Genomic DNA, 24,168 nt, shown 5'->3' on the forward strand with positions numbered 1-24,168 from the left:
TTCACATGTTGCATCTGGTCAAGCCATACAATTCTCAGAGTCTGTAGCTCTATTAAAAAAAAAAAAATCACAACTTTCTCCCCACAGAGACATGAGTGAAGCAAGGGCCTAGCAAAGACATGAGTGAAGCAAGGGCCTAGAAATCTCCCTTAGGAACAAATTTTGTAGCCTAGTGGCCTCTTTGGGAATCACATTTGTTCCTTAATACTAGTCACTCCCTGGTAATAAGAGCAACAATGAGGTTGATGGGCATTTCCATTCCCCTGAGTGCCCTACAGGGAAGATTTCCAAGAGACTTTGGTTGTCAGGCAGCCGACCCCTGCCTTCAGTTAGATTTTGCCATAGAGATGTAGTCATGTTAATTAAAACCGTTTTTAGAATGAACTTGGGTCTACCTAGAAGCCTTTGATTCCTGAAGATGGGTATCATGTTCAGGAAGCCCCAATGAAGATACATAACATCTCTGGTGCAGTAGTGATGCATTGCATAGTTTAATTTGCATTTCATGAGATTCCTTTAGTTCTGCAACTCAAATTTCTGTGTATCCCTTGTACGTTCACAGGAAGACATCTATAGTCATCTCACTTCCGTCATTCAGAATACTGACATCTTGGATAATGCCATTGTCCAAAAGTTGATTTATTATGCTTCTAAGGACATGAGAGACAACAACGTAAGTTTGATTGTTGATGATGAGTCCGTGTCGCCGCCAGCAACAGGTCTCTAAGTGGCCTCGCTGCACCCATGTAGACATCCATAAGCTTTTCGTACATCGCTGACAGGACTACAGATCCCTTTTATTTGTTCTTCATGGTAACTTGTCTACAGTAACAGTGTCTGTTATTTGCCCTTTCACAGATGAGGAAACTGAGGCAATATTTAGAGGTAATATTACCCAACCCACTTTTATATGAGGTAGTTGATGTTTAGAGAGGTGTTTTTTCCAAAGTGACAAACTATGTATTGATAGAACAAATGACTAGAATCCAGTGTCTTTGGGCTCCCGTATAAATTTTTATTTCTTTGTGTGCCTACTTATCTATGTACATAAGCATTGAATCTGAAAATTATTTGCAGAAATTATGTTGAGTCATAAGATAATGACATTGTCTTCCAGAAAGGATTTTTACTTGTTTACCTGCCAAGGGAAATAACAATCTATGATTAATTTCAGAGCTTGAGATTTTTTTAAGGCAACTTCTCAGTAGTAGGGTTGATAAAATTTACCTAGGTCATATAGAGATGATAAATGGCAATGAAAGGAGACTTGGCTTGATCAGTAAACACACAATACGGTGTACAGATGATGTACTGTAGAATTATGCACCTGAAACAGGTATAATTTTGTTAACCAGTGTCACCCCAATAAATTCAATAAAAAGGGGGGAAAAATGGCCTAGTTCACCATTACCAAAAGCAGAAGTCCCTCCAAATATCTCCAATATCAAAGATATTATTAGATCAGGACAGTACTAAAACACAAAGCTCTGGACTCTTAGTCCCAGTGTCCTCTCCTCGTGGCCTTTCCATCACAGTAATTCAACCACAATAATTCATATCACTCAGACATACAACCTAAGTCCTATGTTTATGGTGCTTGATCCACCAGCAAGAAAATATGTATTGACCCCAAGTTTACAAGATTCCTGTTAAAACCTAGTTTGAAAGTGAACTAAAATCACCTCCTCTTTCCCAGCTACTGGCACCTACCCTGTGGCTTTCACCCTGGGTTTATAAACGACCTCTTATCCCTCTATCCCAAAGCCAGGGGGACTTACAAATATCATGTATTCTATTTCCCCTCTGCAGATTCATTCTGCTCTTTCTCTACTCATTGTTGTTGCTCTCCTTTTCTTCCTCAGGTGCCCAGAGAAATCAGAATGCTAGCTGGCGAGGTTTTGGTGTCTCTTGCTGCCCATGATTTCAACTCTGTAATGTATGAAATACAAAGTAACTTCAGGATCCTGGAGCTGCCAAATGAATTCGTTGTGCTTGCTCTGGCCGAACTGGCAACCAGCTATGGTACGGAGGGAATAGTCTCCTCATTTTTCTGGGAAACAGCCCCCATGACTAACTGTTGAAAACCCCAGTGGGAGCAAACAGCAGAAGGGAGCACATCTCTACCTTGTGCTGAGCCAAACATTATTGACACAGGGATTTGGGCAGCTGTGTACGTTACAGGCAGTGATGAGCCTGCTGACTGCCATTGGTGGGTCCGTGCTGCTCTGAATGTGGCTGGATTATCACCCATCCTCACCTTCATCCAGTGTTGTGTTTGCAGAAGCACATTTTCCACATACGTATTCTGCAAACCAATGAACACTTATAGGCAGTATGGGTTTCTACACCACTTTATTTAAGAGATATTTATTGAGCACCTATTATCTGTGCTAGGCCCTGGGGATATAGGCCAGTTCTGATGGAAGGGATGAACATTAATGAAATCATTATCCAAATAAGTAATTGCTACTAAACATAGGTGGCCAGATAGCTAGTACCTTATGCTAAGCCAACCATTCCTTAATCCTCTAACTACGACCTGGATGGTGGTGGGGCGGGATGGAGAACATCCTCCTACAGCCTCCTCCACCTGTCCATGGCAGCCTGGAAGTGTTGTGGATGGTGTTGCTATGAGGAGGAAGGAGTCTCAGGACTCCCCAGTGTGAGAAGATAATGCCTTTCTCCTCTTGCCCCACGACAGCATCCCAGAGCATTCCCTTCATGATGATGACCCTGCTCACCATGCAAACCATGCTCAGGCTGGCCGAGGAGGAAAGCATGAAGGGAGCGTTCTGCACCGGTGAGTACCCTGTGCTCTCCGCTTTAACACTGGTCTGGTCCTCTCCAACACCTACCATTTATCGAGTGCCTACCATTGGGAGGGCCCACGACAGAGAGTACTCTCCCTCAGTCCTCATGACAGTTCTGCAAAGTAAGTGCTTATCAGACCATTTTACAGACAAGAATCTGAGAGCCATGGAAGTTAGGCAATTATCCCAAGGTGGTGACCCAGTTGATGAGATGCGGAGGTGGCATTCAAGCCCATGTCTATGTAACCACCCAATCTATACTCTTTCCACTGGGCTGTATGGTCTCCATTTCTACTAGTCTCTTTAATTGGATCACAAGTTCTCTACAAGGATGAGGGCTTACCTGCTCTTAACAGTTGGCTGAATTTTAGCATGTCTTTGTAATGCAATCCTATCTAATAAAGAGGGAATATGCTAAATGACCCTCACACCGTCGCAAAGATGGCAGTGCCCATAGCCAATAAGGAGGGAATATGCTAATTGACTGCCATGCCCTCAAAGATGGCGGCGCCCACAGCCACAAGATGGCAGCACCCAGTCCCCTCAGCCCTGCCAGGGTGGCAGGCACATGGCAAGGCCGGGCGGGCCCAGCTGCTCCACGCACCTGCCTCTGGAGTACCCCCCAGCCACCCAGGGCTGGCCCGAGGCACAGGCAAGCCTTGGATGACAGCTGCCCAGCCGCCCAGGGCCAGCCCAAGGCACAGGCAAGCCTCAGATGGCAGCTGCCCAGCTGCCCAGGGCTGCCCGAGGCTCAGGTAACCAGGGCTGGCCAAGGCTTGCGCTGCCGGCAGTGGCAGCAGCAGAGGTGTGATGGGGTGTCGCCTTCCCCTGTTCGCCAGGTCGCCTCCTACCCCTGAGGACTCCTGGACTGTGAGAGGGGGCAGGCCAGCTGAGGGACCCTCCTCCAGTGCATGAATTTTCATGCACCAGGCCTCTAGTCTACACTAATAAAAGAGAAACATGCAAGTTAACCATCACTCCACTATGCCAAGCCACGCCCACCAGCCAATCAGGAGCGAGTATGCAAATTAACCCAACCAAGGTGGCGGCTGGCCATGGAGCTGGAGCAAGCAGGAGTCTTGGGTTGCCCCAGCAATGGAGGAAGCCAAGATTCCCGCCCACCCTGGCCAACCCTGGCCTCCACTCAAGGCTACAAAGTTTCAATTATAGAAGATAAATAAATCCTAGATACTTGCTTCCAGCTGACCCTGGCCTCTGCTCAAGGAGGCACTGAAAAAAAAAAGAAAAAGAAAAAAAGAGGGGCTGGGACCTTGGGTCACCGGGGGGCTGATCAGGGCAGGATAGGACGGCAGGGGCCACTGGGGGTAAGCAGACCAGCAGGGGGCCCAGTTGGGGGTCAGTTGGAGGTGATCAGGACAGCGGGGGGCTCAGTTTGGAGTGAGCAGGCCAGCAGAGGGGCAGTTGGGGGTGAGCAGGCTGGCGGGGGGGCATTTGGGGGCGAGCAGGCTGGCAGGCAGAGTGGTTAGGGGCAATCAGGCAGGCAGGTAGGCAGGTGAGCGGCTGGAGCCAGTAGTCCCGGATTGTGAGAGGGATGTCCAACTGCCGGTTTAGGCCCGATCCCTATAAACCGGCAGTAGGACATCCTTCGAGGGGTCCCAGATAGGAGAGGGTGCAGGCTGGGCTGAGGAACACCCCCTCCGTGCACGAATTTCGTGCACTGGGCCACTAGTATCATAATAATGATAAATAAATAATCTAATCAAATACAAGCAATCACAAAATCAAGGAAAATAGGTAGACAAATTATGGTCATAAATCCCTCCCCCCTACCCCCCACTTTCAAGTTGAAATACACCTACAGTAATCAAGGGTCTACAGAGAACAATATGCCCCAGAATTCCTAGGGGAAAGCACTTACAACACAGTGAAAGGTTTTCTGGATGGCTCTAGAGGCCTAGACTCTTAACTCTGATCTGCCACAGAGCCATCAGGAGCCTCTGCCCTTCACTCAATCTCAGTTTCACCCCAAAAAACATCAAATAAAATGAGTTCTAAGATTCCTTCCACCCTTAACATCCCTAATATTATTATGTTGTATTATTTAAAAGCCAATACTGTCAGGAATGTCTTCTTTACCTATCAGGCAAGACTATTTTACTCTATTTTGCCTTTTTCCTCTTGCTCTGTCTTCAATGAAGATAATTTTTGTCATTATTTTTATTTATTTTAATATTTATTTATTAAATTAATTGGGGTGACATTGGTCAACATGAACATATAGGTCTCAGGTGTGGGAGAAGGTAATATTTATATCTGACATATACTGAAAATTGACTATGTGCCTGGGCACTGCCTTGGGTATTTCACTTAACCTTCACAGCAATCCCATTAAGTAGATAATATTTTCCTCCATTTTGAAGATGAGAAAATTACGGTTTTAAGAGGGTAGACAGCTTGCCTGAGGTCGCACAGCTAGTATGTGGCAGAGCCACGATTTGAATTATAACAGCCTGACTCAAGGACTTGAACAACTGTACTAGATTAGCACACTTCTCAATACTTTTTGCTATTCCTACCTATTATGACAGCTAATACTGTGTTCTGCAAATAAACTTTGGCACCTCTACTTGCAAAATTAGCAACCAAGAAAGTAAGAGAAACTAAAATCAGAAATCATAATGGCAATGAATAAGGGAATTCTCTGTCTTTGTGTTATCGAGTCATTTAGTGCTCTTTGGTCCTAGAGCAACTTCTGCCTGACTGCCACTAAAGAAAAGGTATAAAGTTCAACAGCCATCCATCCACCCATCTATTCACTCGGTCAATCAGCAAATAAGTAGACCCTGTATCCATTGTGTCTAATACCATCAACAGACAGAACATCAGGCCTTCTTTCATGTTACTTATAGGCCAGTGTGAGACACACTCACACAAGCACAAACACCTGCATGCACAAAAGATTATGATAAAGTGTAGTAGGAGATTATAAGAAAGAGTTCAGAGGGAATGAATGAGCCAGTAAGTGGCCAGCTGTAAAGCTAAGATACTTGGCATCTTTACTACAGTTTTCTTTGCCTAGGAAACACCCTTGAGAGAGTAAACTATGAATTTTCTTTATCATCAATGAAAGGGGTAGAATGAGGGCTGAAGGAAAAAATAATATTATTTCATGCACTTGATATAAATTCATATGGGTTAGTGGCCCAAATGGACATTTTTGTAGGCCCAAGGTCTTTTTAAAATTTTATTCAGGTAAAACAGACACATAGGAAGGCATACAAATCAGAAGTCGATGAGCTGTATGTAACAAAATGACCTTATCCATTTGACCACCACTCAAGTCAAGAAGTAGGACATTACTAACACCCAGATGTCCTCTTTGTCTTTTTTCCCAATCATCTCCCTCTCCATTCTTTCATAATCTTGACTTCTAATATCATAAGTTATTTTTGACCATTTGTGAGATTCATACATGTCATTTTGTGTAGCTGTAGTCTATTTTTATTTCTATATACAAATACATATCTATACTACAATTTAATTTTCCATTTTATCTGTTGGCAGATATTTGGACTGTTTTCTGTTTGAGGCTCTGACCATCCCCTCCAAAAAAAAAACAACCCTCATATGAACATTCTTGTACAAGTTTCTAGTGCCCATATGTATACATATCTAATTATTACATACCTAGGAGTAGAATTTCTGGGTTACCAAGATTACATAGTCAACCTTGGTAGATAGTGTCAAATAGTTTTTCAAAGTATTTGTATCAGTTCATACTCCCACCAGCAGTATGTGAAAATACCAGTGGTACCTTAGTCTTGTCAACACTGGATATTGTCTTAGATTTTAGCCATTCTGTGTGGTATATAATAGTATCTCATTATGGTTTTAACTCACATTTCACCAGTGTGGCTGGACACTTTTTATATGTTTATTTGGTATAGTCATAAGATTTTATAGAAACTATTACACTATATTTCTAATCACCAGTACTCTCTTCTCTAATTATTTTGTGGTCCTTCCCACTGTTATATTTTTCTCAGTCTGTGGTTATTTTTAAAATGCAGCCCTTGAGAAGTTCAGCAAAGCCATTTACAAATACGTCAACCACTGGAGAGATTTCCCCTATCCCAGACTGGACGCCAACCGACTATCTGACAAGATCTTCATGCTGTTCCGGTTTATCATGGAGAAGTGGGCGCCCATGACCTCGCCCATGCAAGTGAGTGGAGCCCCAGATTGGCTCTCCTCCATGCTGATTGAACTTCCTCTTTTCACATGATTGCTCATCTCAATTTTTCTTTAAGCTATGGGTTGTGTGCCCCAAATGTGTTTGTTATTCACTTGATTTTCTTATCTTGATTAATCGCCCCATTATCAGCTTATAAAACCTTTTGTTTTTCCTATTTCAAATCCATATTTATTCATTCTGACTTTCAACTAATATATATTTAGTCTGAAGGACACACCAGACACTGTTCTGCATGCTGGAGATACAGAGATATTAAACAGACCAGAATCCCCAAAGACAAGATAAAATGAAAACAATATGCAGAATGTTAGCTATTTCATGTCTTAGATACCATAACCCGTATTTGGGCTGAGTCCCTGGTTAGGAAAACCAATAGTCCCCATAAATTTCCTGTGTATGTGGATATCACATTGAAATAACATCTAAAGAATTTGCCTGGATGTTTCAAAATGCTGTAATTCTTTATAGAGAATAGATCACACAGTGCATATATATAATCCCATTCTTATCTTGCTTAATTGCTATAATTTTTTTAAAGTGGGCTAAATTATATGCTAGTTAATCTCCTATTGCTCTATTATAAAAGATTTAACATGTAGCTACCTTCTGGAGTTTAGTTCCTTTTCTGTACTTTGAGCTATGAAAGCATTTATTTTTTAACATGCTGGGTTAGTTAAATCATTAGCAAACATGGAATTGTTAAAAAATATCCTACAGAAGTTTTTTTCTTTAAGACCCCTGGAAAACAAAATTCAATACAAATTTGATGACTACTTTCCTAACTTCCCGTAAGAAGAGTTAGGCAAGTGACAAGAAGGTTCATAAAGTAATAAGGAAGCATAGAGAGAGAAGCGCTTAACTCCGATGATGAGCACTGGAAAGGCTGTGGCATTAGGATTGAACTTTTAACCCCTGAAGTCATTTAACACAGGGAAGGTACATGCCCTAAAGAGGGAATAAAACCTACTGAAGCATAGGTCGGGGATGGGATTACATGCATACGTGAGAGAATCTGGTGGGAGAAGGCAAAAAAGGGCAATGGGGTAGAGAAGCAGGAAAAAATAAAGCTGGAAAGGTCTTAGCCACATAATGAAGAGCCTTGAATATGGATGGGGTATAGGGATGGAATAGGACAAGACTATTGGAAGGCTGTGGAAACATTCCAGACCATGAATGCTAATGGATCGGTACATGTAGTATCGGTAGTACAGATCTAAGGAGTCACATGCTGAAAAATAGGGTCTAGAGGACTTGGCATCAATTAGGTGTTTACAGTGAGGGAAATGGAGGCATCTGGGATGGTTCTTACATTTCCAACTTGAATGATCTTGGGCCATTCATCAAGATGAGAAAAACAAGAAAAATAACAAACACATTTGGGACAGTAAGAAAAATGTGTTTAATTCTAGACATTTTGACTTGAATGCCTATGGGACATCCAAGTGGAGATATTAATAGGTTTGGGGATATTCAGAGTTGGTGTTAAGATGAAAAGCAAAAACTAGATACACAGATTTAGATATCAGCTTTATATACGTGACAATTGAATAAATGGTTGTGGATAGAAGAGTACATATTGCATTATCAGAGGGAACACTTTAGAACCTGGAATGAATATCTATCCACTGTGCTATACACCTAAAACTGATACAAAATAGTGTTGAATTCAAACTATAATTGAAAAATAAAATTTTTTAAAATAGTATCTAGAGTGGCAAAGTGCCAAAAATAGAGTTTGGGGTTGGGGAGATAGATTTTTAAGGGAAAGCAAAGGAAGAAGAACTCACAATGAAGAACTGAGAATGTGCTGCTGAAGAAGTGGGAGAACGAAGTGGAATGAGATCTTACAACCTAAGAAAGAAGGATTGAAGCAAAGAGAAATCTAGAGTCCATTGGCATAGTGCCCAAGCAAAAACAAAAAAACAAAAAACTCTTGAAAGGGATTCATTTCACAGAAATCTGCTGGAAGAAACAGCTTAGCTGACACAGTCTTGAGTGAAAATAATGGTGGTTGTTATTAGACATTAAGTTTTGAAGTGGTTTTCATTCAGAAAAAAATAGCTAATAGAAAACAGTTCATCATATAATGGTATGTAGAAAAGGCAGAATGTAACATGTCAATTTTTTTAAAATTTGAATCCATAGGAAAAAGATTTTTTAAAGGTCAAATAAAGACCATATTAAAAATACACCAAGCTGTGATTATCTATGAGTATTGTGGGTACAATGTTTTCTTCATCATAACTTAGGGAATTTTTGAACTTTTATAATCAATACATATTACATTTATATTTTATATTTGTTCATTTTTTATGTCAATGGAAACCAGATTATAGTGGATGAGGGATAAATGGGAGGAGGGAAGAGGAAATCAAAAATATAAACTCCTTCAAAAAGCTTTGCTCTTAACCAATGGATGCAAAACTCTGGGGGGTGAGGGCATATATGGGAGTGGGGTGGGGGGTGGCAATGGTAAAATATGTACACATATAATACCTTAATAAAAAAATTGGAAAAAAAAAAAGCTTTGCTCTAAGTGTAAGAAAAGAAAAAGAACTGGATGAGAATGATAGTTGGTCAAAGTAATGTGGAATCAAAGAACTTTTTAATATGAGGGAAATTTTAAACTTATTAACATAGTGAAAGAAAGTGACTATTAGAGAGAGGTTAAAGAAATAAGAGGGGTCAGGTATTGAAATGAGAATCAATATAGATACAGGTATAGATATAAATACAAATATAAATATAACTGCCTCATACTATGCTCTTAACCTAAATATATTTTGAAGTTTTTAAGAAATATGTCTTGGTTGAAAGCAGTGAGGAAGTTTCGGGGCAGGAGATCTAAGCCTCCTGGTATTCTGAGACATGTGCACAAAGCATAATGAAGAACTATCAGTGCTATTTCTTTGCTGCCTCTGCAGACTTTGTCCATCGTTAAGGCCCATGGCCCCTCAGTGAGCCTGCTGCTCCATCGGGAAGACCTCTGTGAATATGCCCTGGGCCAGGTACCCTGGCTCCTGAACCAGTACAATGACAAAGATATTGATTTCCATGTCACCCAGGTAAGAACCACACCCTGAAAAGCTGATTCAGACAGTCCACTGGCAACCATCCTAGAGCATACAAGGCTCAGGAGGCCCCAGGGAACTTGAATGCCTGTTCTGGCCGCTGAACTTAAATACCTCTTGAGAAATATGATAGCAAGAAGTTGGCATAGCTGGATGTGGAAACTCCAGAAAGGGATTATGATTTTTTTTTTTTCCAAGCTGATGAAGCAGTGAACAAGGTAAAAGGGCCAGAATCACCAAAAAAAAAAAAAAAACAAACAAAAAAAAAACATGCACACAAAATACCTGGTAACTGCAGGAAAGTTATGGATTCGTTCTCCTCATAAAACATGATTTGCCTTGCACATCCTGTTTGTTGCTTCATGGGCAGCCTCCAACTAACCTTTGATTCTAGAGCCTGAAGCAAATACTGACTGCCGCCGCCCTTTATGAGGTTGCCCTTCCGAAGGACTTGAAGAGAAGCATCTTCATCAATCTACTCCACCAGGTAAGAAGAGCATGCTCAGAGGGAAGGTAGGGGAGGGTGGGGGTGGAGAGATCAACCAAAGGACTTGTATGCATGCATATAAGCCTAACCAATGGACACAGACAACAGGGGGGTGAGGGCATGAGGGGGGAGTAGGGGGAGTAATGGGGGAATAAGGACACATATGTAACACCGTAATCAATAAAGAAATTTTTTTAAAAAAGAGCATGCTGTCCAGACGGATTGTTTTGTTTGCACCAGTTTTCTGTTTTCAACATCTACCACCTGCTTCTTCCCCCTCGTTCAGGTGTGCAGAGTTCCAGAGCCTCCAGAGAAGGAAAATGAAATGGAAGCTTCAAGCTGTTTCCTCATTCTAGGTAGGACCAAGCATCCAGAGGGTTTTTAATAAAAATATCTCCAAGTGATGATGATGGCGATGATGAAGGGTGTGCAAACTATCGCATTAGTTACTTTCACACATACACACACAAAATGTTTCTTCAACTCACAGTATTCTGGGCCTTTCCCTATCTTACCTGTTCCCCAAAAGAGCATAATATATAGAGTGACAAATTCTCCCAAGAGATAAAACAGTCAGTTCTAAAACCAGAAAAGTCCCAGGTACATTTTGGATTTTAATCCCTTATTGAATATATCATTGGCAATTGTTGTTTTCTTCCCCATTTCACACATGGCCTTTTCATCTTATTGATGGTTTCCTATGCTGAGCTGAAGCTTTTTAGCTTAATGTAGTCCTGTTTGTTTGTTGTTTTGTTGCCTCTGTCTTTGGTGTCAAATCTAAAAACTCATTGCCAAGCTCTGGCCAGGTCATCCCATGCACTGAAGGGTCATTCCTTTCAGGGAACATACCCAGGTTTCAGGTTCGATCCCCAATCAGGGCATGTGTGGGAGCAACTGACTGACTGATGATTCTCTCTCTCTCCCTCTCTCTCCCTCTTTATCTAAATAAATGATGATGACCATAATAATAGTTTACTGCTTAAAATTAATAAAATAAAATAAATAAAAACTTATTGCCAAGACCCATGTCAAGGAGCTTACTCCCTATGTTTTCTTCAAGGAGTTTGATGGTTTCAGATATTTCCTTCAAATCTTCATTCCATTTCTATTTTATTTTTGTTGGGTGTAAGGTAGAGATCCAGTTCCATTTTTTTGCATGTGGCTGTCCAGTTTTCCCAGCACCATTTACTGACAAGGCTATCCTTTTCCTGAATAATCTTGGCTACTTTGTCAAAAATTAATTGACCATATATGCATGGGTTTATTTATAGGCAAACCAGGGTGAGTTGGTAACCTCTTGATATTTGAGATTATTTCAAACTGTGTCAGACCCAAAGTCATGCTTGTTTCCTGCCGGTCATCTCTTAATATCTATTCCTGTCTCTCTCCCTCCTTCACTCTCCTTTTCTTCTTGCTCTCACATCACGATCTCAGCCATCTCCTGGTTAGAGGAGGCACCAAGGTCTCAGGGTCAGGATACAAAACTGTGTTCCTTCCAACATAGTCCCTGAGGACAAAAGACAAGAATAACCTATACCTCCCATACCTCCACCCTTCCCAAAACATGTCAAGTCTACTACTTCATTGATACCTTTTTATTATGTTCGAGTTTTCTTCTGATTTTCTGTTTCTATACTTCTCTCTGCTCTATGCACCAACCTAATTAACTTTCCCTTTATCTCTGACAATTTCTAACCCAAACTGCTTTACCCTAACCAGTTCTTTCCTCGCTGTTCCCTGCTTCCTGCCCTACCCATGTTTCTCTTTATCTCCAAAGCTGGTGAGCATCACTCCGACCTCTGCCTCCGTGTTCACAAGGTGTTCTTGTAGTCTCCGTGTCTCCTCTCCTTTTCTTATAAAGGCATCAGCCATATTCAACTAGGGCCCACCCTAATGACTTCTGCCAATTAAGCTTAGCTTGATTTCATCTGCAAAGAACCAATTTTTCAAAATAAAATCACATTCACAGACCTGAACAGGAGTGGGCCCAGGTCAAGACAGTTCTCTTAGTAATCAAGCTGCTTCATTATTTCTGTGATACCATAGAAGCAAGAACATCATAAAATCTAACTACCAACCTAACAGTGACTTTGATAATCCTCACATAATTCCCCTATTCCCAATCACAAATATTTTGCTTGTGCCTGGATGGTGTGGTTCAGTGGTTGAGCATTTACCTATGAGCCAGAAAATCATGGTTCGATTCCCTGTCAGGGCATATGTCTGGGTTGTGGGCTCAACCCTCAGTGTGGGGTGTGCAGGAGGCAGCCAGTCAATGATTCTCTCTCATCACTGATGTTTCTGTCTCCCTCTCCCTCTCCCTTCTTCTCTGAAATCAATAAAAAATATTTTTTTAAAAAAAGAAAGAAAATGAGTTCTTGTGATGCCAGTATTTCTTAAACCTGCAGCCCATTCCAATCCTGCAGACCTGATGGAATTTTTTGATGAACAAATAAGAAGTAATAATGAAGTCACTAGAAGGGGGATCTTGACTTTGTTACGATCGGTTGTCAACGCTGAAGGTAAGTAATAGGGATGAAGCCAGAGTAGTTTATTTTGTACCAGGAAGAAAATTGAACCTGATGCATGCTCTAATCCTATCCTATGTCTTTGGGATATTTATAGAACATTATATTCAAGTGAAACTCTGTCTTCCTCAATGTATACAATCTATTATTTTTAAACAGGCGTTTTTCAGTTACCTCTCTTCTTTTATTATATTTATCTAATGAGTTGAGAAGGCTGAGTAGAATACTTGAGAATTTAATTTAGAAGACCTGGTAAGCTGGTTAAGTCACCCACTAAACAAGCGTGGGTAAGAAGAATGCATAATATTCTAGAGATTAGTCCATTTAGAAAAGAGCAGAATTTAATAAATTATCATATTTTTAATTCCAAGAAGCACATATTTTCATGATATTGGAACATCTATACTAATAAAAGGGTAACATGCTAATTAGACCAGACATCTTCCGGACATCCTTCCAGACAAAGCCACGGTGGCAGGAGCTGAAGCAGAGGTGGTTAGGGTCAATCAGGCCAGCAAGGGGAGGGCAGTTAGGGGCGATTAGGCTGGCAGGGGAGGGCAGTTAGAGTCAATCAGGCTGGCAGGGGAGAGTAGTTAGGGGCTTAGGGGGCAATCAGGCCACCAGGCAGAGGTGGTTAGAGGTGATCAGGTTGGCAGGCAGGCAGGCAGGCAGGCAGGCGAGTGGTTAGGAGCCAACAGTCCCAGATTGTGAGAGGTCCAATGGCCAGTTTAGGCCCGATCCCACAGGGTGCACGAATTTTGTGCACTGGGCCTCTAGTATCTTATAATTGACAACATTTTAAATGATAATCAGCCACTATATTTTTTTATGCAATATAAAATAATGGTGCCTCATAAAGTTAATGATATCTTGGATTTATAAAATACAATAATTATTTCTGCACTACATCATAGTAGTTTTTAAAATTCAGTTATCATTAGTATTTATTGAAAAATCAAACAAGAAAAATGAAATAGTTTCACAAAATTTAAAGCTGATCCATTGGGTGTGATGGATTGAATTCACTTTGGACTCTAACTTAATTTTAAATAAGATGAAACCAAATATAATAGGTAGCAAAGAAAGCAATCAACATGTTTAAAGAGTTGGAAAAGAAGAGATAGGAGGGAAGTGAATAACATAACATGTTAAGGACAAGAGACTTTACAAATACGTACCATAGTGGATTTTCATCTATCCTAGAACATACTATACACCTACTAAATCATGCCCTCAATTTCACCTCTGTCTTTCAGAGCCCAACTTGAGGGGTCAGATCACTTCAATCGAAAGAACAGTCAAAGTTGTCATGGGTGACCTCAGTATAAAAGTAAGAGAATTAATGGGAACTTTTATTCAGCTGGTGGTAGTTTTAGGAGTAAACAAAACTGTGTTGCCTATTTAAGGTTTTACTTATGAGATTGCTTTACAAAGAACTTTGATCAATTCTATTTTTCAAAGAACTCTGTTTTTCCTTCAAAAGATAAACCAAATCAAGATACAGTTCTAAAACTAGTTAGTTATAATGTATCTTCCTCCAAAAAGTAATAACCCCTGAGCATTGTTCTGTGCATAGACATCCTGTTTTCCAAGCAGGGAGTACCTAGAATGAGTCTTGCACTAAATAGATTGCTCAATATTTCCAGATTATTTGATCAAAGTTGTTCATGTTAGGAAAGATGCAGAACTTATGCTGACACGAATGTTTAAAAATAAGCAGTTGTAATTTTTGTATGAAAATCATAATTTCATTTGGATTAGAGCCCTACATAGAAACCAATGACGAAAATTCCCCTAAGAAGCTTTGATTGTGACTGTGTTCAAAATAAAAGTTATGCAAAAATGGAGTGGTTAGATGAAAAAACCTGACCTAGTAATTGGCCAGGCCAATTAAAGAATTGCTAGATTTCAGAGTAGAGTAAAAGAGCACAGAAACTTTAAGGAAGGCCAGCTCCTCAGGCAAAACCAGAGAGACGGTGAACCTCTTTTTTCTTCACTTGGGGAGACTAGTGGGTGACCGTTTTGCTAATTGCCACCATGTAGCTCTGCCTCCCTGTTCCAAATCATTCTTTTCTTCCTACCCTCCATTAAAAGACCCATTCACTAAGGAATTAGATCTGAGCTCTCCATCCTCCAGGTAAGCGATCCAATAAACTAAGGGAGCCAAAGTACTGAAAACTTGTAACACGGGTTCATAATCCCCTATTCCCTTCCCTGGGGACAGACATATTTCAGGATTCAGAATATTCAGATTTTAGAAAAACATGACCGTGACAATAGCCCATACAGTCAAACCCATTAATATTTCTGCAGGGAAATGTGTAGACAGCCACACTACATAAAGTAAGTAAAGACTACAAATAGCTTTAAAACAGTTCAGTTTGGGGTTTGCTGCTACTGAGTTGGCACCAAATTAAAAAAAACAAAATCTCACTTTTCCGAGTTTATTGGATTTTCAGTTGGTGGATGAGGGATTGTGGAACTTGACTTCAATGTGCTATCTTTCATTGAGGATTTTAAAAGTGAGGCAGTGTTTTAGCCCAAAGTTACCTATATTCTATAATATATCAAAGGATATGCCTTGGGAGCTAGGAAGAACAGATTTTGGTTAAATTATAGTAGCATTGTTCATTTTATACCCCCTTTAAAAAAAAAAAAAAGATTTCCACTAAATGATCCATGAAGGCTAAAGAATAAGAGAAGTGAAATTTCCATTCTGCCCAGCATAGTAAACTGTTGCAAATGCATCTGTCTGACTCTAGGTAAGAAATTCCACCCTCCTCCTCATCCAAAGCATGTGCGAGAAAAGCTACATTGAAGCCCAGGAAGGCTGGCCACTCATCGACTACGTCTTCTCCCAGTTTGTGACGTGCAACAGGAATCTGGTAGGGAGAGGGTGCAGCTTGGAGCGCTGCCTTGTAACAAGTTCTGTTGACTCGACTGGGTTTTAGAAGAAGTGCCTGGGGTGTGACTCAATGCCTGATTTAGAAGCTAGGTTTCACTCTCATAGCTTCTAGTGATACGTTTTTCAGCCTCTAGGGTTCTCGGTTCCCTTTCATTGACCTCATTTCTGGCTTATCTGAAACCAAGTAATTAAACCACACTGTTCCCTAAGGAGGGGCAACCTGGCCTCCGAGGCCTGGGGGTGGTGTGGAGAGAGGCAGAGCAGGGAGTTGTTTAGAGAACGTAAGACATGAAGATTCTTGCTGCCCTGGAGTTGCCTTCTTCCGCATGAGCAGCGGGGAAAGCACATGTGTAAGGTCTCAGAGATCTTAGCGAGTTCGTCACAACTGAAACTGGAGTCCACTTGGAAGCATTTTATTTGAAATTTTTTGTCCCAGGGAAAATGGCAAAGGCCTGAGAGAGGCGGGGGGAAGGGGGGGGGGCGGATATCTGCAGCTCAGGGGTCCCCACAATTTTTGCTTTTCTGCTTCAGTCAGGGGTGTTTTTCCCAACCCATTCCTCCAAGAAGCATTTTAAAACAGGGATCAGATGCTGAAGACCGAGCCGGCCAGGCTCCATGAGCCCTTTAGGTTGAGTGGCTGTGTTCTGTCCTCCACCCCTGAGTCTGAGCACTCCACAAGTGCAGTCAGAGGGGCCCACGGCAGGGATTCTGAACAGGTCGCCTGTTTCATGTTTCTTGAAGGAGAAACCAGCGAAACCTAACTCCCATGAGGACGAAGCGGGAGAGAAATCTGTCCGAGCAACAAGCCTCGAGGTCTTAAAAAGGCTGGACCCGCTGGTCATTGGGATGCCTCAGGTAAGGGGTCTTTGTCGCCACCAACAGTTACTTCGATTGCCCTTCTAAAGCTCTGCCCGCTTCAAAGTAAAGACACAGGTGTGCCCCCATGTGTCATCAGCTTTCTGATGCTCTGACGAGAGCAAGGTGATTGTGATGCCCCAGTGCCCAGCACATAGTAGTTCCTCAAAGACAGATATCCAATTCATTAATTAAATAATGTCTTCTATCTGGATAGCAATTGGCCATTTATCAGCACCTTTATATATCATTTCTCTTCTTCCCCTAACATTCCTAGATAAGCTGTTAAGTAGTGAACGGTGGTGGTTCAATGCAGTGACTGCTAAACATCCCCATTCCTCTGGGGAGATAGTCAAAGCACACATTCTCCGGCCTCCCTTGAAGCCTAATAGAGTCTGAACCTCAGGGCAGGCGCCTTGGAATCTGTATTTTCCGTAAGCTAAATAATCACAAAAGTCAGGATCTAGTGGCCAGAAATACCTGGTGCATCCAGGAGTCCATCTAAGACCAGTTCAAGCGGGTCAGAGGCTATTCCCAGATGGGAGCACGTGAGTGGGGAGCCCAGGGATGCAGTGCCTACAACACTTCCTCACATTGAAGAATCCACCGACCTCCCCCAATTCCAGCAACAACCCCATGGAGAGACGCCAACCAACACTCACTGCAACTAGCAGCTGAAAGTGGATGTGCTGTACAGAGATCTTATTCAATGATTTCATTTTGATTTGGCCTGTAGAGCAAAATAACAGGTGGGGGGAAATTTTTCTAAATCAGTGAGGACCAAGGAGAAGTTATGGAAAAGCATAAGCCATCCTGCATCTTGGCCTGTTTCCCGCAGGTGCTATGGCCACGAATCCTGACTTTTGTGATACCTGCCGAATACACGGGGACTCTGGACTGCCTGTTCAACATCATCCGGAGCCTGATTATGGCAGAGGAGAGAAAGAAGAAGAATGCCTCGGAGTCAACAGCCCTTGTCATTTCTACAGGAGTTGGTTTGTACATTCAAAAACAAAGCAAGCCCCGGCCAGTGTGGCTCAGTTGGTTGGTTGAGCGTCGTCCCATGCACCAAAAGGTTGCTGGTTCCATTCCCAATCAGGGCACATGCCTGGGTTGCAGGCTGGATCCCCAATAGTGGGTGTGCAGGGGGCAGACAATCAATGTTTCTCTCTCACATTAATATTTCTCTCTCTCTCCCTCAAAATCTTCCTCTCTCTCTTTGTCTCTCTAAAAATCTTCCTCTCTCTCTAAAAATCAATAAAAACATATTTTCTAAAAGGTAAAACATTTCTTATCTGAAACTCATTTCCAGAAGGCCATAGGGCTTTGATAATATACCCAACCCCAATCTGAAATTTGCTAGCCCGTACAGCAATAATGAACCTTGCTTTCTCTTTCTAGTGAAACTTCCTTCACCACAACAGCTCCTGGCCAGACTTCTGGTGAGTGAGTTATGAAAAACCAATGTGGGATAAGTGGAAGCCAATATCGGCGACTCGGGTCCAAGCAAATGCTAATAAACATTACATAGATTCCAAACCAAAGGAAACACTAAAGGCATAATAAATGTTCTGCTGTACTAATGACACTTGTGAAACTTTATAATTGGCTAGATTATCTGCTCACTCCGAAATGCTTGTTAAACTTTTTGGTTTTAAAATAATCATAGAGTGAATCTGATCCATAAGTGCCATTGGAACGACTTCCACATCTATTACTTAGATTGCATTCTCTTGTCTGCCCCATCTGTATCATTTACTCCAGCATTCGTTCCACATGCCCTTATTTAATTAATAAATATATCTACAGTGTTGGCACCTTTCATTGATTTCTGCTCTGGAATAGGTGAGAACAGACTGGTATGATTTGTTAAAAGATTAGCTAATGCAGGAATCAAGGGAATCAAGGACAATTGTAAAAAAGGAAAAGGTAGGTGGCCTTTCAAATACCCCTGAGTTGACCAGCATTTTCTCTTCTATCTCACAGGTAATATCTATGCTCGCCAGTGTAGGGAAATTAAGTGGGGTTGGTGCAATAGGACTTCTGAAGCTAATGCCTGAGATAATTCACCCCAAATTGGTAAACCTGTGGAAAGCACGCCTACCTGAGCTCCTGCAGCCTCTGGAAGGTACAGGGAGGGGGACCCAGTCTTGATCCAAGGAGGCAAAACACAGAGAAATGAAGCACCACTTCTCTGTCTAAAGCCATTGTTGTTCATTTTAGGCAGTAAAAGCAATGAACTTGATATACAAGGTAGACACCTATATTTTTTCCTTGATTGCTCATGTTCTATTTCTCTACAAAACACTTGTGCTAGAAAGAGACCAAGTGGGCAACATCCTTCGCAGGAACTTTTACTTCTGCCCTGGTCTTAGAGAAACTCTCTTTTGGCACTGTTCTAAAAAGTTATTATTCCTCCATGTTAAAATATTGAAATCTGGTCATTTCAGTAGTTACTGTTGAAATTGGGCAAAAAGCGTAGATTTTGTCATGGATTGAAGACCCTCTGCCCACCTGACTAGCACTTGAAAGTTGGCAGTATGTTAAATTTCATCCGAAATAATCCTCCTGTGTAAAGACAAAGCTTGATATGGAACTGCAGCATCCACCGGGGACCTTGCAAGAGAGAAACTTAGTCTTCATTTCTGGGGCAGTTATTGTGTCTTTTCTTTTTTAGGAAAGAATGCCAGCATCGCGCTATGGGAAGCCATGCTGCTTCAGGTAAGGGTGGCAGCTAGGTTAATTGTTGATGATGGGATGAAAAAAATCAGCTGAAGTTACCCATCTTAACCAAAAAGAACTGGATTCCACAAGGCAGTAATCAGCATTTTCTTTACTTAGGAAAAGGACTATAATCTTAGAAGTAATCACTTAAGAATTATGGTCTTTAAATCACCATAATCTGAGCAACAATCTTTAGTCTCCAATTTGATTAAGAGTTTAAGACAGTTTTGAATATTGTACTTACTAATATTTTTCTCTGGGTCTTTCTTAAATCTTCTCCAATTTTCATGGTGTTTGTTTCTCTCTCTCTCTCTCTCTCTCTCTCTCTCTCTCTCTCTCTCTCTCTCTCTCTCTCCTTGCAATTGCATTCTTTTACCCTCATATAAAGAAACTGAGCCCTGCTGGCGTGGTTCAGTGTTTCAGCATTGACTCATGAACCAGGAGATCATGGTTCGATTCCCAGTTAGGGCACATGTCCAGGCTGCAGGCTTGATTCCCAGTAGGGGGTGTGCAGGAGGCAGCCCATCAATGTTTCTCATCATGAATGTTTTTATCTCTCTTCTTCTCCCTTCCTCTCTCTGAAATCAATAAAAAATATATATTTTTAAAGAAACTGAGACTAGCATAATTTCCACTTCTAAATACAATTCCATTTTCTTCTCTATCTGTTTCTCACTGTCTTTTTCCTGATTTCTAACAACCAAAGAGCCACATTATGCCCCTTCTTCAGAAAAAAATCCTCTTCTTTCACGCCCCAAATGATGCCAAATTCCTAGATTGTGAATTTCAGCCAAGAGTTGTGCATTGGCTTTCCAGGGAGGGTTTTGGTTTCAGGACCCTGCAGAAGGTCAAGGCCACAATGAGCAGGGAGCTTTGAATCTAGCAGGATATCAGTTTATAAAGCACCTACAGAGCAATTACATAGTTTCCTTTTTTTAATATTCTTTCAATTACAGTTTACTTTCAGTATTCTTTTGTGTTGTTTCAGGTATACAGCACAGCAGTTAGACAATCATATACTTTACAGAGTGTCCCTCCCAATATTTCAAGTACCCACCTGACACCATACATAGTTATTACAATATTATTGACCAAATTCCCTATGCTGGACTTTACATGCCGTGACTGTTTGGTAACTGACATATGGCTTCTTTTAAAATGTCAATTTTCAGTGACTTCTCCCCAGCACCTCCACCTCCCATCACCACCCCTTCCAGAATCAGAATCTGGGGGGGGGGGGGGGGAGAGGGAGGGTACTTGAGAATTGATACCTTTTAAAGACTCCCACAGTGATTCTTACCCAATATGAGATGTGAGAGCCACTGTCTATTTTCCTGGTCCTTAATTCCAGCATCTACCTCTCCTCCTTATTCCTGTTTCTTTTATCTCCCCCACCCTCATCAAAATTCCTACCTTATGTTCTCCTGCTACCATTTTACAGTAACTGTTCTTACCAGGAAGGAAGGTTTTCTCTCTAGAGAGAAGCCTTGAGGCAGTTTCTTTCCCTCTTGCAGTCTTGAGTATGCTTCTAGCCTTCTTCCAAAACTGTTTGCATGTGCCTTCCTCCCTCAAACTCCCAAGGTCTGTTTCATTTTTCCCTTCAAAGGACCCACTCACTGAATGAGTTCCTATTAAGAAAATGCATACAGAAGTTTTTCATTGGCTTTGACATTGTGTCCTTCTCTAGGCTTAAAGTAGAGAATAATGGTTTTTAGAAAATGCAATGGATGCTGTCCTCCAAAAAGACAAAAACACCTTTGTATGCATTGTTCAATGAAGAAGAACATGGGTTCAGATGGCTGGTCGTGGCCTTGGCTCAGAACAATTGGTGAAGCTAGGAATGTTTAGTTACTAGAGGTGAAGTTAGCAAAAAGTGCTTGTATATGTAATTGGTTCTTAAAGACATTCATTTCTTTGCTCCAAAAATGTCCTCTTTTTTTAGTATATAATAAAGCAAACTAACATTGTGGAGTTTTTATAAATCTATTCACACCTTGAAAAACGTTAACTTCAATTAAGTTTCAGAATAGATTACTTTCTTTTAAGTCTTTAAGCAATTTTTACTTACAAAAAAAAAGAAAGGAAAAGGCACTTACCTGTAGTGAATACCATGTTCTGTGTGATTTATTCCTAATGGAAATTCAGAACATAAAAGAATATGGCTTTTAAAATAAAACAAGATACAAAATCCCAAAGTAACTCATTTTTATATGGGAAATGGAATAATCCCATTTAATATATATTTATACTTTTGAAAAATAAGGTACTAAGTATCAAGAAAGCACACTAAACAGTCACATCTATATCTGACTTCCACTTCCTTCCACAGTTGCTCAAAGAGTCTTTATGGGAGATCAGTGACATAGCCTGGACCATTCAGTTGAGTCGGGATTTCAACCAGCAAATGGGCAGTTACAGCAACACCTCCATTGAGAAGGTTGGTGTCCAGTTAAGGGGCCTTAGCTCTACCTTATAATGTGAAATGGCTGCTGGAGTTCCAATTCATCTATACTGCAACCACAAAGAGGGAGGAGCCTGGCCTGTGTGTTTCAGTGGTTGAGCGACCTAAGAACAAGGAGGTCATGGTATGATTCCCAGTCAGAGCACATGCCCGGGTGGCAGGCTTGATCCTCAGTAGGGGGCATGCAGGAGGCAGCCAACCAAAGATTCTCTCTCACCATTGATGTTTCTATCTTTCCCTCTCCCTTCCTCTATGAAATCAATGTTAAAAAAAAAAAAAAGAGGGATGTGGAATATAATGAACAACATAAACTAATGAACTAAAATAAATCCAGAGACATAAGAGCATTGAACAGACTATCCAACCTCAGAGGGGGGCGGGAACGGGTGAGGAGGGGGATGTGTATGAGCAATCAACCAAAGGACTTGTATATAAGCATAACCCATGGACACAGTCAGTACGGGGGGAGGGGGAGAAGGGGGAGAGTGAGGGCATGTGCTAAGGGTTAGGAACGAGAAGAGAGGGGTCAATGGGGGGGAAAGGATTCATATGTAATACTTTAAAAAATAAAGAATTTTAAAAAGTAAAATAAATAGAGAAGTCCAGAGGGGAAAAAATAAAATAAAATAAAATAAAATAAAATAAAATAAAATAAAAAAAATAAAAAAGAGGGAGGACTTGTTAGAGAAATGCTACCTTCTCTTCACCTCGCATTTGACCACATGTTACAGGGCCACAGCTGTCTGAGAGGAACACTGAGGACCATAGTGTCTTCAAGATACACACGCTCCTGACTGAAATCCAGAGGTTCTGCTCTAGAGAAGGGAGACAAATGACTACTGGAAGTTTGATATCAGTCTCGCCCTAGCACTTAGCACACAGCTTGGATCTTAGTTTCCACTGGGCCAGATGTGTGAGGCTGGCTGTCAGAAAAGAATCTACTACAGTTTTAAAAACTTGGAGCTAAAAGAATGCTCCAAGGCCTGTTCTTTCATTCCTCTGTCTCCAACTGGCCTCTACTTAACCCTCCTCATTGTATGAAGCCACGTTCTGCTACTTGGTACTTATGCAGCTTTAGGTAAATTATACTTAACCTGCCTGGAGTCTCAGTACACTGACCGATGAAACAGAGTTGATACCCACCTCTGAGGGTTGTGGGGTTATGAGGGCTCCATGGGATCAAGTATATTAAGTCATCCGAGTCTTGCTTACCATTCTGTTGCTTGTCCTTTGTTTCGCAGAAATTCCTTTGGAAAGCCTTGGGAACCACCTTAGCATCCTGCCAAGATACAAACTTCGTAAGCTCACAGATTAAGGAATTTCTGACTGCTCCCAACCAACTTGGGGATCAGCGACAGGTGGGAGCCCTTTCTCTCCATTTCCTCTTATGACAATGACTAGAGGCCCAGTGCATGATTGAATCATGCACGTGTAGGGTCCCCCTTTCACTTTCGATCGTGGGGGAGCTGGGTGCCTGTCCGCTGGTGCACCAGGCCTTTCAGAGCAGACAGGCACCCAACTCCCCCGCTTTTGATGGTCCGCGGCAGGACGTGAGCTCGCTGCCCCAGAGGCCCCTTCTGTTCTGCAGCACAGCCATGGTACAGACGCTGAGCTCCCGCCACCGCTGGCGACACGAGCTCAGCGTCCCGCTGGCCCAATCGGCTACCCCGGCCACCCCGAGTCCCGCCCCCTGCGCCTCCCGCTGACCCAATCGTGGGCGTAGCGGAGTGATGGTAATTTACATATTACCATTTTATTAGGTAGGATAAGTAATTCCATCTGACAGTTTTATGATAATGTCTTACTTATCCAGAATTATCCAGGAATACAGTCAAAGTAGCCCAACAGAATTTTTCAGAAAAAAAAGTGGCACAGCCGTGTTTAAATATCAGTGTTTCATTATTTAACCAGCTTTGTAAAAATATTGAAAAATGAATTTTAATCCTTCTTATTTAACAAGATTATCTTCATATATTTTGACATTGGCTCTATAAGTTGAGTATGATCATAAACATCAAAACCATTGAGTTTACAAGCTGAAAGTAACGTTATATACCAATGGTTTTCAACCTGGAGAGAATATACTAAGCATAACCTGGAGAGCTTCTGCA

The 24,168-nt window shown here is 41.5% G+C and overlaps 1 protein-coding gene across 5 annotated transcripts in view; it reads left to right on the forward strand.

The window, feature by feature from the left end:
- The window catches only part of MROH2B (maestro heat like repeat family member 2B), a 49,838-nt gene that overhangs the window by 3,221 nt on the left and 22,449 nt on the right, over nucleotides 1-24,168 (forward strand). For all 5 annotated transcript variants that reach the window (XM_008155617.3, XM_028131280.2, XM_028131282.2 and 2 more), the window contains exons 3-19: nucleotides 563-673; nucleotides 1,863-2,022; nucleotides 2,702-2,800; nucleotides 6,842-6,996; nucleotides 9,951-10,091; nucleotides 10,492-10,584; nucleotides 10,871-10,940; nucleotides 12,993-13,106; nucleotides 14,369-14,442; nucleotides 15,875-15,997; nucleotides 16,759-16,872; nucleotides 17,711-17,867; nucleotides 18,274-18,314; nucleotides 18,859-19,000; nucleotides 19,550-19,593; nucleotides 21,926-22,033; nucleotides 23,299-23,415. In XM_008155617.3, the coding sequence (XP_008153839.2) occupies nucleotides 563-673; nucleotides 1,863-2,022; nucleotides 2,702-2,800; nucleotides 6,842-6,996; nucleotides 9,951-10,091; nucleotides 10,492-10,584; nucleotides 10,871-10,940; nucleotides 12,993-13,106; nucleotides 14,369-14,442; nucleotides 15,875-15,997; nucleotides 16,759-16,872; nucleotides 17,711-17,867; nucleotides 18,274-18,314; nucleotides 18,859-19,000; nucleotides 19,550-19,593; nucleotides 21,926-22,033; nucleotides 23,299-23,415 (1,863 nt within the window). The remainder of the gene's footprint in view (nucleotides 1-562; nucleotides 674-1,862; nucleotides 2,023-2,701; nucleotides 2,801-6,841; nucleotides 6,997-9,950; nucleotides 10,092-10,491; nucleotides 10,585-10,870; nucleotides 10,941-12,992; nucleotides 13,107-14,368; nucleotides 14,443-15,874; nucleotides 15,998-16,758; nucleotides 16,873-17,710; nucleotides 17,868-18,273; nucleotides 18,315-18,858; nucleotides 19,001-19,549; nucleotides 19,594-21,925; nucleotides 22,034-23,298; nucleotides 23,416-24,168) is intronic.

This window comes from Eptesicus fuscus, chromosome 4 (assembly GCF_027574615.1).
Source record: "Eptesicus fuscus isolate TK198812 chromosome 4, DD_ASM_mEF_20220401, whole genome shotgun sequence".
Lineage (NCBI taxonomy): Eukaryota > Metazoa > Chordata > Mammalia > Chiroptera > Vespertilionidae > Eptesicus > Eptesicus fuscus.